The sequence below is a fragment of the Ceratotherium simum genome, chromosome 28 (genome assembly GCF_057802395.1).
Source record: "Ceratotherium simum simum isolate JZ-2026a chromosome 28, ASM5780239v1, whole genome shotgun sequence".
Taxonomy (NCBI): Eukaryota; Metazoa; Chordata; class Mammalia; order Perissodactyla; family Rhinocerotidae; genus Ceratotherium; species Ceratotherium simum.
The window spans coordinates 36,945,553-36,959,748 of NC_141927.1; the positions used below are offsets into that span (position 1 = coordinate 36,945,553).

Here is a 14,196-nt window from a genome sequence, read left to right on the forward strand (position 1 = left end):
GGCCATATCAGACACTTGTCTATTCTAGTGTCCTAACCTCTGTCTGGCCTTTATATTAGCTCTTCCTGGAGATCAGCTATGCCTGGCACCTTACTGCCTTTCAAATCTCAGCTCAATCATCACCTTCTCTGAAAGACTTTCCTAGATCTCCTTATATGAAGTGGCACTTCTGAATACATACCTGGCCCACAGGTTTTCTCTATCATATCATCATTTCTTTCATGGAGCTTACTACTATTTGTTTTATTCGCTCTTTATGTGTTTGTCACCTTGGAGCTGAGTACCTAGACAGCACTCACTTGATATTTATTGCTTGAATGAATTGATGAATGTAACAATCTCTGTGTATGTCCACATTTGTGGATTCTATTTGAACATTCAGAAAATCATTCTGCATCTTAGTCGTGAGTTTGATTCTTGCCCTGTCTCCTCACCTTACTGAGATGGGGGTCTGAGGGCTCCTGAGTCTCCAGGAACCTAATACAGGGGCTTGATTTATGTCATGAAACCTGTCTTACCCTAGCCCTGAAGATTTATTTTAAAAAATAGAGTCTATGGGTCTTTTTCATGCTTATGTCATGATTCAGGTAAGGCATCCCTGACACTTAATCCTACCTTTTGAGTCTGTGGTTATGGCATATAAACTGGTGTCCTGTAATTTGAATTCTGCCTTCAGGCATTCTGTGTTTTGTGAGTCAAGACACTGCAAACTTTTTATGTGCTTTAGACAGGATGCATACTCTCCACTTCCTCATTGCTCCACCCTGATCAACCCAACTATTTATGTAAGATGCCTAGCTCCCGCAAGCTTTTAAATATGTAACATGTGCCATGAACCAAGTCACTCCGTGACTGATGATGTCATTTTTCTCTAGATGCATTCAAGATTTATTCATCTTTGATTTTTAAAAGTTTGATTATGATGTGTCTGAGCATGGTTTTCTTTGAGTTTATATTGTTTTGGATTTTTCTAAGCTTCCTGAATCTGAAAATGTATGTTTTCAAGAAATTTGGGGAAGTTTCAGCTGCTTTTCTTCAACATTTTTCCTGTATTAATCTATTTCTCTCATTCTGGTCTTCCAATGAAATGATAATTCCAGAGTCCCTGAGGCTCTGTTGATTTTTCTATCACTGTTTTTTCTCTTTATTTTTCAGATTTAATAATTTCTTTGTTTTTTTTTTTTTTTTGTGAGGAAGACCAGCCCTGAGCTAACATCATGCCAATCCCCCTCTTTTTGCTGAGGACAACTGGCCCTGAGCTAACATCTGTGCCATCTTCCTCCATTTTATATGGGACGCCGCCACAGCATGGCCTGACAAGCAGTGCGTTGGTGCGCGCCCGGGATCTGAACCCAGGCCGCCAGCAGCGGAGCGCACGCACTTAACCGCTACGCCGCGGGGCTGGCCACAATAATTTCTATTTATATGTCTCCAAAATCACTGACCCATTTTTCTCTATCATCTCTACTCTGCCCGTCAAGTGAATTTTTTATCTCAGATACTGTATGTTTCCATTCTACAACTTCCATTTGATTCTTCTTTTTTATGGTTTCTATTTCTCTACAGAGAACTGCTATCTTTACAGTTATTTCAAATGTGCTATCTTTACATTTATTTCAAGTGTGTTTACCTTCACCTCATGAAGCATAGTTATAATAGCTGCTTTAAAGTTTGTGCCTAATAATTCCAACAGCTGGGTCACCTTGGAGTTTGCATCTTTAAATTGTCTTTCCCTTGAGGATTGGATATATTTTATTTTCTGGTTCTTTGTATGTCAAGTAATTTTGGTATACTATAGTATAATAGTAGTTACTATATTCTAGCTAATATTAGTTAGTAATTCACTAACATTGTGCGTGTTATGTTTGCATAGACTCTGGGTCCAGTTATCCTCTTGGGAATGTTTATTTTATTTCTTGTTTTTGTTTATTTTAGCAGGTAATCAGCTCTCTCCTCTCTTGCCCACAGGAGCCCCATTTTCTTAATTCCATTTCATCAGAAATATGGGATTTCTATTGTAAATTTATCTACCTATGCCCTCACTCCCTCACACATAGCTCCATGACTAGGATGTGCCCTCAATAAATCTTATTAAGAGGAAAGAGTTAAAAAAATGAGTAAAACTTTTTTTTTAAATGTTTTATGTATATTATTGATTTTTTTTTAATTTTTGATTGTGGCAAAATACATATAAAATTAACCATTTTTAAGTGTACAGTTCAGTAAGATTTAAGTATATTCACATTGTTGTGCAACCAATCTCCATAACCTTTTAATCTTGCAGAAGTGAAACTGTATACCCATTAAAAAATAATCTCCATTTCTCCTTCCCTGCAGCCCCTGACAACCACCATTCTACTTTCTGTCTCTATCAATTTGGCTACTCTAGGTACCTCACATAATACTGTATGTGGACTCATACAATATTTGTCTTTTCATGATTGGCTTATTTCACTTAGTATAATGTCCTCAAGGTTCATCCATGTTGTAGCATGTGTCAGAATTCACTTCCTTTTTAGGGCTAAATAGTATTTCATTGTATGGGTACACCACATTTTGTTTATCTGTTCATCTGTGGATGGACACTTGGTTTGCCTCCATCTTTTGGATATTGTGAGTAATGCTGCTATGAACATGGGCATACAAATGGAAAGATACCTGTTTTTGAGCCAAAGAGATATTGTATCTCTGCCATTTCTTTGTTGTTGGGACTTGGGCAAAATTGACTTTCTCTGAACCTCAGTTCCTCCATCTGTAAAATGGAACTGGTAATACTCTCCTCTCAGGACTGTGTTGAGGGTGAGCTGGGTGCTGCAGGTGAAGTCCCAGCCCACAGGCTAGCACGCAGTCAGTGCCCACAGAGGAGGTGTGTGGAGGAGCGTTCATGAAGTCCCAGCACACGGGCTGGCACGCAGTCGGTGCCCACAGAGATGTGTGGAGGAGCATTCATGAAGTCCCAGCACACAGGCTGGCACGCAGTCCATGCCCACAGAGATGTGTGGAGGTGCAGTCATGAAGTCCCAGCACACAGGCTGGCACACAGTCAGTGCTCACAGAGGAGATGTGTGGAGGAGCATTCATGAAGTCCCAGCACACAGGCTGGCACACAGTCAGTGCTCACAGAGGAGATGTGTGGAGGAGCATTCATGAAGTCCCAGCACACAGGCTGGCACGCATTCGGTGCCCACAGAGATGTGTGGAGGAGCGTTCATGAAGTCCCAGCACACAGGCTGGCACGCAGTTGCTGCCCACTGAGGAGATGTGTGGAGGTGCAGTCACCCTGCTCAGACCTCTGGCCTATTGATTCTCATACCCTAAGCCCAGGATGACCATTTAGGTTGGTTTTTTATTCTGGGGCACTTTTGAGACAGAAAAGGGGGTTGAAATTAATATTTGTATGGGAGCAACTTGACTGTCCAGGAAGAACCAGGAGATGTAGTCACTAAAATCCACTCTTCAAAGATGTTAATGAAGCTGAGGCAGGTGTTACTCTCGCAGGGGAACAGTCTTGACCACTCAGCGGTAGCACATTCTCCTATGGTAAAGTCAGAAGACTTTGGGAGAACGCTGCCCCAGGGGACCACAGAGTGACTTTGCTTCTCTTCCTTTTACCAAAATGTGTACAAATTGTTTGTCTTTAGACACATTCGACTGAAAAGAGGTGATGTTTTTCCAGCTAAAATCATCCATCCAGTGTGGAGGCACCTCCCTCTCTCTAACTCTGGCTAGACACAAAGGGGACACAGATGGGGCATCTTGGGACTGATTCACTGGACACTGAGGCTAAGGTGACAACTCTGGACCCAGCGCTCACAGCCATCCCAGCCAGAGATCATAATGAACCCCTCTCTTTCTTTCTTGCTGTAGATGTGAGCCCTTTTCTGGTGCCCTTCACTCTCAACCTCACCATCACCAGCCTATGCTACACAGAGGACATGGGACCCCTGGGATCTGAGCTATTCAACACCATAGAGAAGATCTTGAATCACCTGGTGAGGCCCCTCCAATGCCTGCTATTGTCCTGCCCAGCCCCTTTGCCCATCTGCTCACCTCCATCTCTTTCATCCCCAGCTCATGCCGTTGTTCTAGAGCAGCAGTATTGGGCCCCTCTATTCCGGCTGCAGATTGACCTTGCTCAGGTGACAGCTCCAGGAGCAGACATGCAGGCAGTGTGTGTGGGTGACCACGAGCTGGGCCCTGACATCCTGTGCCCACTATCCCAGGGACAGCTGACCACCGGCTCCCGCTCTGTCCCACATTGTGTTACTGACTGGAGAATGCAGAATCCTCTTAGTCTTTCCTTCCCAGGAGGTTAGGTTGAACTTTTCAGAAAGATCTTTCTTCTTGAACTTGAGGAAACAATTAGTAATCATGTCAGTTTCATCACGATAGAACAGTAGTTTTTAACTAGGAGTGATTTTGCTCCACAAGGGATATTTGGCAATGTCTGGAGACATTTTCTGTTGTCACAGCTCAAGGATGAGGGTTACTACTGGCATCTAGTGAGCGAGGCCAGGGATGCTGATAAATATCCTACAATGACCAGGACAGTCTTCCAGAGCCAAGAATTATCTGATCTGAAGTGTCCATGGTGCCAAGATTGAGAGACCTTTCTCTAGAGGGTGCATACTTCTCTCTCCTGCTTTTGTCACATTTTGGCTAGTGATTGGCCTATCTGTAACACCTAGCAAGCCCTCCCTTCTCCTACTATCCACCAGCAATGACCAAATCCTGCTTTCTGACCTCTCAGAGGTGGACTTGGGATGCGTGCCCACCCCCAGAGGGATTACTGAGGGCTACAGCACAGTGGTTATGTGGTTTTATTTGGGGTCTGACAGGCCTATGTTCAAATCCTAGCTCCCCTACTTCAAGGTTGTGTGACCCTGACAAGTTACTTAATATCTCTGTGCTTCAGCCTCCTCACTTGTCAATCAGAAGAGTTTAATCTGCTTTTCTGCATAACAGATTTAGCCCACGATTCTGCTGGATAGCGATTTGGGCTGGATTCTGCTGAGAGATTCTCCTGCCTGGGCTGCTCAGCTGATCTCAGATGAGGTTCCTTCATCTGTACTACTACAGTAGTATAGCTGCTGGCTGGGGGACCTCGGGTCTCCTTCACATTCTCTCATCCTCCATCATGCTAGCTTGGGCTCATTCACATGCTCAGAGTTCAAAGAGCAGCAAGAAATGGCAAGCCCTAATGCACATCTGCTTTCCAAACCTCTGCTTACATCATGTTTGCTAATGTCTAATGGCCAATGCCAGTCACATGGCCAAGCCCAGATTCAAGAGATGGGGAAATGGACTCCACTTCTGACTGAAGGGAAGAATTTGTGGACATTTGTATGAGCACAGTGAAGATTAAAATGAAACGTGCTTAGCAAAGGACCTAACATATAGAGAACATGTGGTAAATTATTCATGACCCTTCTTAGACCCAGGTACTGAGAATGACTCCAGCATGTGGGGACCCCTACATGTGCACTTGGGTCATCTTACCCCTTGTGTGAATCTCTCGGTCATGGAACTTTTGTCTGCGGATGGAATGTCCTCAGCTCCAAAGACACTCACTGTTGTCCACCAGCCATGATGCCATGTCTTCCCCTTTCCACTGGCCCTGAGATTTTTCTGGCTCTAGGATACCACACAGCCCCATCCTCACCTCCACCCTAGGCTGGCTGCTTGTCCTTGGTGTTGCCTTCAAAAAGTTCAGTCTCGCTCACTGCAAGGTCCATTCACACCAGGAACGTTGGCCCTCTTAATACATAATAAAAATGGCTCCCTTTTATTGAGCACTAAGTGCGGTGAAGTCTGTACTGTTACCTCATTTGATAGATAAAGAATATGAGGCACAGAGAGTTTGAGAGACTTACCCAGAGTCACTCAGAAATTGAGTGGCAGAGCTGGGATTTAAGCAATTTAATGTTGCCTTCTTTGACTTTGTCAAATTCCCAGATTCCTTCTTCCCACCCCCTCTGTCATGCTTCTGTTGTTAGGGTGTGTGTTGCCTTAATATGATTGTCATTTTAAAGTTTAGCACAAATATCAACGTTTGGAGATGCTACATCTTCTGTGTTCAGGGACTTTGGCTGTCGTATTCATTTCCAGTGCTCCCCCAGCACCAAGGCCATTCCAGGCTGCCCACCAGTCCTCTTACTTTCTCTGTCCCCTCCCTTAGTGAGGCTTTCCAGGGACCCCTGCCTGGAGTCCCCACCTCCCCATCCCTGTGTCCCTCCCTGCCCAGGCCTGAGAAAGGTGGAACAGCCACTGGAGTTGATGCTGTCTGCCTTCACCTTCCTGACCCCATGGGCCCTAAGCTGGATAGCGAGAGAGAGAGGCTGTTCTGGGAGCTGAGCCATGAAACCCTTGGTGTCACCCAGATGGACTCCTTCATCCTGGACAGGGACAGCCTCTGCATCAATGGTGAGCATCCTTTTAGTAAACACAAGTTGAAGCTGAGAATCTGCCCGCAGAAGGGATGTGGACTCTCCAGTTTGCCATGGGACCCTTCCTATGTATCATCTTTCACCTGAGCCCTTGATGACTCAAGACCCCCATAGGCCCTCCAGTTTGCAAATGCTTCTCTTCCCTTTGCATCTCTGCATCCAGGGCAGTGATTTCTATACTTGTCTAAGGGACAAAAGCCTTTCCCCAGACAGATGAAAGAGAATGTCCCTCTGTTTGAAGCTAACGGGGATTCAAGAGTCTGGCCATTCATCTTTCTCCCTGCCAACATCTCAAAATACCCTCTAGACCCTGAAAAGCACAGTTTGCAAACCCATGTTCTAGAAGTGTTGGTTTATTTATCTTCCTAAATTAATCGCAAGCCCATGAAGACAGAGACTAGGTCTTTGATTTCTCAGCCTTTTGGGAACATGATATAGTTGCTCCTAAATCAACTGTTGAGCTGTGTAGACTTGAAGTCTCAGTTGGTGTGGGCCTGGTGGGCCTCGGGCTATATCTTAGACATCCCTTCCCTGTTTGTATCCCAGTTCTGTCTCCTTTTCTCATTGTAGGTTACACCCATTGGACTTCAGCCTCCAGTCCCAGTGGTGAGTGCTCAGGGCCCTGATGACCATGTGCTCCAGGGCCGTTGTGGGCAGCAACTGATCCCTCCATCCCTGGGCCTCAGTGGGAGAAGAAACCAGAGGACCTGACTGTCTCACTCACCCCCTCTACATTCAGTGGGTCGGACTGGACAAGAAAGATGCACACAGTGGCCTCCATGCACCACTTGGAGTCCCCATTCCTCACTTTGGACCTTTTTTCTTTAGCTACTGTGACCTCCATGCTCTTCCCATGGACTTCGGTGGTGCGAGCCCTCTTCTCCAGCTCCACAGGTAGGTGACTTCTCTCTCCAGCTCCTTCTAGGAAGTCAAGGTATTCAGCCTCAAAGCTAGGACCTAAGAGTTGCAGAGAAAAGCTGCTGTGAGGGAACCTGGAACCACGGGCACCCTCTGCTCTGCTCTGACCTCCAGAGCAGAGGATGGGACCTCCTCATCTATTCACTTCTGTTGACCTTAGACAATTTACTTACCCTCTCAGTGCCTCAGTTTCCTCACCTGCGAAGTGGGAATAATAATACTTCATGAAGTCGTTGTGAAGGTTAAATGAAAATGTAAGAACACCTAGCACAGGAACCACAGGGAATTTAGTTCAACTGATAGTGATTGGGCACGTGTGCTGTGCTGGGCAGAGGGGATAAGATGTTAAGTCATGTGTGGTCCCTCCCCTCACCGAGTTTACAGTGTACTGAGAGAGACTGAAATTGAATGTGCAGTTACAGTTGATAATAGTTATAAAAGACAACCGTGTTATTCAGCAGTTACCTAATGTGCTAGGCCATGTACTATCATTTTTCTAATTTTTAACTTTTCATTTGAAATAAATACAAATTCACAGGAAGTTTCAAAACAATAGTACAGAATTTCCTGTATGCTTCCCCCAGTTTCTCCCCAGTGGTTAACATCTTGCCTAACTATAGTGCAATATCATAACCAGGACATTAATTGGCATTGCTAAAATCCACAGACCTCAGATTTAAGATGTCACTAGTTTTATGTATACTCATTTGTGTGTGTGTCTGTGTGTCTGTGCAGTTCTATGCCATTTTATCACATATGATATATTTTTGTAACCACTGCCACAATCAAGGTACAAAACTGTTCCATCACCACAGAGACCTCCCACTTGCTGCTCTTTTATAGTCACACCCACCCAGCCAACCCCTGGCATTCACTCATCCGTTTTCCATCTTTCTAATGTTGTTGTTTTGAGAATATTATATCAATGGAATCATACAACATGCGACCTGTGGGGATTGGCTTTTAGCATAATGCCCATGAAATGTGCTAACTCCTTTAACAGACAGTCATGTAACCTTCATAATTTCCCTACAAAGTAGGATTCTCCCCATTTTGTGGTTGAAGAAATGGAGGTTCAGATAGGTTGAGTAACATTTTATTTATTTTATTTTTTGTTTTGTGAGGAAGATCAGCCCTGAGCTAATATCTGATGCCAATCTTCCTCTTTTTGCTGAGGAAGATTGGCCATGAGCTAACATCCGTGCCCATCTTCCTCTACTTTATATGGGACGCCACCACAGAATGGCTTGACAAGCAGTGCGTCGGTGTGCGCCCGGTATCCGAACTGGCGAACCCCGGGCCACCACAGTGGAGCGCGCGCACTTAACAGCTTGCGCCACCAGGCCGGTCCCAGTAACATTTTATTTTATATTATCCATTATTATGGTCACATGGCAGGGCAGGGGCAGAGAGGGGATCTGATACCAAACCTGACTCACTAGCGTGGCCATAACCATGGTAACCACAGCTCTGCACTGTGGTGTCTTTCTGGGAGTTAGGGGATGGGGTGGGAAGGGGTGAAGAAGTTGAGAGGAGGCCTTTAAGAACTGATGTTTGGCTCATATTGAGAAAAATGTTTCATCGATTTTGGATGGGATTGAATTGATTTTTTTCCTTTCTTATCTCCCAATTCATGAAATTGCACAGATCCTGTTACTTTTAACCTCAAAACTAGAGTCTGTCAGGGCCAGTCCGGACTCTCACCAGGGTCCAAGGCCTCAATCCCTGGCCACCTCCCTGGCCCATATGCAGACTCAGGGCCCCACAACCTGCTTCTTGACCCTGCTGCTGCGTTTTTAAAATATTTTTGTATTGTGGTAAAGTATGCATAACATAGAATTGACCATTTTAACCATTTTTAAGTGTGGCATTAATTAATTAATTCAGTGGCATTAAATACATTCACAATGTTGTGCAGCCATCACCACTATCAGTTTCCAGAACTTTTTCATCATCCCAAACATCTGTCCCCTTAAACACTAGATCCCCATAACCCTTACCCCCAGCCTCTGGTAACTTCTATTCTACTTTTTTGTCTCTATGAATTTGCCTATTCTAGGTGCCTCATGTAAGGGGAATCATACAATATTTGTCCTTTTGTGTTGGGTTTGTTTCATAAGCATAATGTTTTCGGGGTTCATCCATGTTGTATCATATATCTGAAGTTCATTCTTTTTATGGCTGAATACTATTCTTAGAAACTATTGCACATACACACCCAAATTACTTCTACTAATATCCTCTTTCCCTGAAAATTAATACAGAGAACATTCAAAAACATTTCTTGTGAGGCTGTGCGGGCTCTGAGGAAATCTTGTTGTTTCTCTAATAAGCCAAAGGCAGGCTTGGAGTTGCATCTCAGGGGACAGGTGACCTCAGGAGTTACCATTGGATTACAAAATTGTTGGGAAGGTCTCAGCAGCAACTGAATTTAGGATCTGGTGGTGTTTCAACCTGGGTGCTCATTTTCTGGCTATGGGTTTAGGGGCTCGTGCTGCATTACAGGGAGAAAGGATGGCTCACTATGTTCTTAAGGAAACCAGACCCATGAAAGAGAGGGAATAGTGGTTTTCTTTCGCAATGGACTTGTGGTGAGAAAAATTCAGCCCAGAAGAAACAGTGGTGTGCCTGGTGTAACCAGGAGTTGCATCTGCTTCAGCCAAAGCAGACAGCCCTTCCTCATGGGCTCACTTTATCTAAATAGGACCAAGAAGGAGGAAATAATTTAATGCTCTTCCAGATATGAGATCTGTAATGGTAGGTTACAGCCCAGGAGGTTCTGAAAATCCTCACTGAGGTGACATTTGCTGTAACCAGAATGACAAGTGTAAGCCACCCTGCCTGTGTCTGGGAACAGTTAGTGTGTCAGGGAGAAGGCACCACTGGTGCAGAGACTCACAGGAAGAAGTGAGTTTGACCAGAGATGGTTAGAAAGGTGGTGGTGGGGCTGGAGGAAGCCTGAGAAGAGAGAAGAGGAGAGGGTAATAGGGCCAGATTCTGTGGCCTAGTAGACTGTGTTTTCTGTTTATCTCTGACAACATTGCTCTAAAACTTTGTACTTATAAAGTATAAATATTTAACATCTCACAGTTTATGTGGGCCAGGCATTGGGCACAACTTAGCTGGGTGCCTTTGCCTCAAAGTGTCTCACAGGCTGAGGCTGTGGCCTCAACTGAGGCTCGACTGGGGGAGGATTTGCTCCCAAGTTCACTCACATAGGTGTTGTCAGGATTCATTTGGACTGAGAGTCTGACTTCCTCTCTGTCTGTTGGCTGGGCACTCCCTCAGTTCTCTCATATGGGGCCTTGACATAGGGCAACTGAAAACATCAATGCTTGATTCTGCAGTTCCAGAAATATGACTGAGAGAGGGAGATGGAAACAGAGGGAGAGAAAGGGAGGGAACTCAAGAAAGTGAGTAAGAGGGAAGTGACAGACTTTGTATAATTAAAACTTAGACTTGACGTCCCATCACCTTGGCTGTATTCTGTTGTTCAGAAGTCAGTTACTAGCCGCTTAGTGGTTACACAAGGATGTGCACTCCAAGAGGCAGGGAGCATTGGGAGCCATTGTGGAGGCTGCCCGCTGCATGGCCGACATGAGACGTTTGGGTCTGATTCTAAGTAAAACAGAAGACCATGGAAGGTTTAATACCAGTGGATGACAATATCTGAATTTCCACTAATTTCAGCCCTTCAAAGTTGCAGACCTGAAAATGAGGGCAGAAGGGTAGCGAGTTTCCCAAGATCTCACAACTGGAACCCAGGCCTGTTTTGAGTGGTATTCCATGATATGTCCCACCCCTTGTAATTCTTCCATCTCTGAGTTTCTGCATGAGATACATGTGACACAAGCCCACAGATGTTGTAGGTATTTTCTCATATATACCTGATAATTTCTCAAGGAAGCTGTTTCTAGCATCAACCCCGTTGTGCAGGTTGGGAGACTGGGGAGGCCGTGAGAGGCACAATGGCTTTTCCAGGACAGAGAACTGGTAGGAAAAAATAGGTCTTAACTCAGGTCTGTCTCCTCGAAGCTGGGACCCTGGTTCCATTCCCAGGGGAGCTTTGGGGAGGGCTGTGATGGATATTTGTGTACAGTTATGGAGATGACATGGGCAAGGAGGGTGAGCAGTCAACAGCCCAGAGAGGGCTTTGGGTGGGTCTGATTGAAGGTAGGGGCCTGGGTAGTGGAACTTTGGAGAAGTGACCTCATTTCCTTGGTGACAGACCCCAAGAGAACTTAGCACTCTGGTCACCAGGCACCCACATCCTAGACACATCCTCCTATCCAACTCACTTGACAGAAAACACTCAACAGAGCAGGATGTTCTCATGTTGTATACTGACTTTCCAAGGCTCTGGCTTCTGGAAAGCCAAGAGTGAAAGCCTCTTCAAGTCACTGTAGACATTGGCTCAGCCCTCACCTCCCACCCCTCTGGCTATTGGCAGGAGGAACCCTAGGGTAACACAAGGCAGCCCAGGGCAGGTCACTCCAGGTCAGGCTACAACTGTGATCCCACCTGGGCAGCCCCACACCCTTTGCCCCTCATCCTATGTATATGTTGGGAGGTGAAGAAGGAAGGCAGGGGATGAGGGGGGGACCATTCCTGGGCGGGAATAGGTTGTTAGGTGTTAAAAGCCTGGTGGTATGTTGTATTCATACCCCAGGTCATGGTTGGCAGGATGGGAAGGTGAATGCTGGAGACCATGCTCCTCTACTCACATGTTAATCCTGAAATCTTGAGGTGTCATCTCATTCCCTCCCTGGCTAGAGATCTACACAGAGGCCCTTCTGTGTCTGCTCTGGGCAGTAGAATTTGTGGTAGGGGTTCTCCCCTGTAGTATTGTCTTGGCAGGCTCCTGACACCTCCTCGCCCAGCTGCTGGCACTGTCTTTGCAGAGCTCCGCCCAGGAGGTCATCAGGGACCTGGTGGATGGGCTCACTGCCCATCTCCCTGGACGGGGCAGGCGCACCAGGCCACCAACAACGGCCAAGGTTGTCTGGGGTGAGAGGAATCTCCACACCTAGAACTCCAAGATGACCAGGGTGGGCCTAGGACCCAGACTCAAATCTGAGACTCCTCCAGGGCCCTCCCAGGGCTGTCCCACTTGAGTGGCCCACAGTGCCGCTCTCAAAGGCATCTGGACCTCCACTCCTCGCCCACCAGCCATGTGGTGAGATAGAAAGACATTTTTCATTTATTTGTAAAAATATTAGAGAAAAAAATTTTTGCTGTTTTCACTTCACACTAGGCGATGAGTATTTTTCCATTTTGCTACTGTTTTGATCGTTTTAACTACCTCCCCTAGGTATCCTGTGTAGCAGTCAGCTCCAGTGTCCTTCCAGACTTTCTCCAAGTCTTACACATTTTCATGCTTAATAAGATGGTTTATACACAGTGGCAGGGGGAGGATAGGATTAAGCTATTCTATACGTTCCTCTGCAACTTGTCATCTCACAGAACACGTCACCGAGACCCACCAGGTCTGGAGCTGTGGCCTCATTTGTCTTCATAATATTCCGTAAGGGAGGCCATTTGCTACAGCAATGCAGCCTTTCAATGCTGTTGGACCTTGACCTGATTCAATTCAGTTGCCATTTGAACAGTGCTGCAGGGAATATCTTAAGTGTGTCCTCATAGACTGTATTAGTTTGCTCTGGCTGCCATAGTATAGTACCAGAGATTAGGTGGCGTAAACAACAAGCATTTATTTCTCATAATTCTGGAGGCTGGAAGTTTGAGATCAGGGTGTTTGAAGGGTTGGTTTCTCCTAACTTGTAAATGGCTGTCTTCTACATCTGAGTCCACATGGTCCTCCCTCTGAGTTTCTATGTGTCCTTACCCTTTGTAAGGATGCTAGTCATATTGGGCTAGGACCCACCCCAATGAACTCACTATACCTTAATTACGTCTTTGAAGACCATAATTCCAGATACAGGCACATTCTGAAGTTCTGGAGGTTAAGACATCGATGGGTGAATTTGGGGGACTCAACTCGGTCTATAATACATACTAATGCCCTGCTGGACACATACACCAAGGAATGGGACTGCTGGTGGAAAGATACGCATATGTAAAATTTTAATAACTATAGCCATTCCAAACCAAAAAGGCTGTAGTGGTGCCTTTGCCAGCAGCAGTCTCTGATGTGGCAGCTTCCTTGCCTCCAGCCTGCTCCAGGGATTTCTCATTCTTTTCAATTTTTACCAATCTGGTGTCAAGTTGTTCCATGCAGTCACAGTGTTCCTTGATTTGCAATTGCCCCACTGATAACTGGGAGTCACCTGTTAGCAGTTTACCAGCCACATGAATTTTCTCCTCCCTCAGTCATCTGCTCAGATCTTGCCCTTGATCGGCTTTCTCCCTGCCTGGAATCTTGACGCATTTTCCCCTTTGCTGAATCTGGGATCTCCATGATGAGGGTCTCAAAATGCCCTTTAATCTAAAAGGAAGAAAAGTCTGTGTCTTTTTTTTTGAAGTCAACGGGATTCTCATAGAGTGCTTCTGCCCTGTACACTGTCTCCAGACTGGGAAGGTGTGAGGTTCCCCCAGAACGTCTCCCTCCATATCCGGGGCAGTTGAAGCCTCAGGCAGTTTAGAGGGAATGCCATGCAGCCCTGGCTTAGGGCGGTTCTCAGTTCTGACCTGCATGACCTTGAGCAGCCACTTGGCATCCCTGAGCTTCTGTTTTCTAATCTCTATAATGGGAACGTTTGTTTGAAGATTCACTGGGATGGTGCTCTTAATAAAGGCTATTAATACAGGGAGGTGCTGTTCCTCAGTTAACCAAGTGCCTTGAAGGAACTAATTGTAGAATCCTTCCCCCACC

General features: G+C 45.6%; 1 protein-coding gene across 15 annotated transcripts in view; it reads left to right on the forward strand.

The window, feature by feature from the left end:
• Positions 1-14,196, forward strand: part of LOC101399254 (mucin-16-like) — a 118,212-nt gene that overhangs the window by 36,499 nt on the left and 67,517 nt on the right. For 8 of the 15 annotated variants that reach the window (XM_087418554.1, XM_087418555.1, XM_087418556.1 and 5 more), the window contains 4 exons: positions 3,868-3,992; positions 6,245-6,423; positions 7,017-7,052; positions 7,275-7,340. Coding sequence is in view for 8 of the 15 variants with exons in the window: in XM_087418562.1 (XP_087274688.1) it covers positions 6,306-6,423; positions 7,017-7,052; positions 7,275-7,340 (220 nt within the window). In the remaining 7 variants the exon portion in view is untranslated. The other 7 variants (XM_087418553.1, XM_087418551.1, XM_087418559.1 and 4 more) reach the window with 2 other exon arrangements.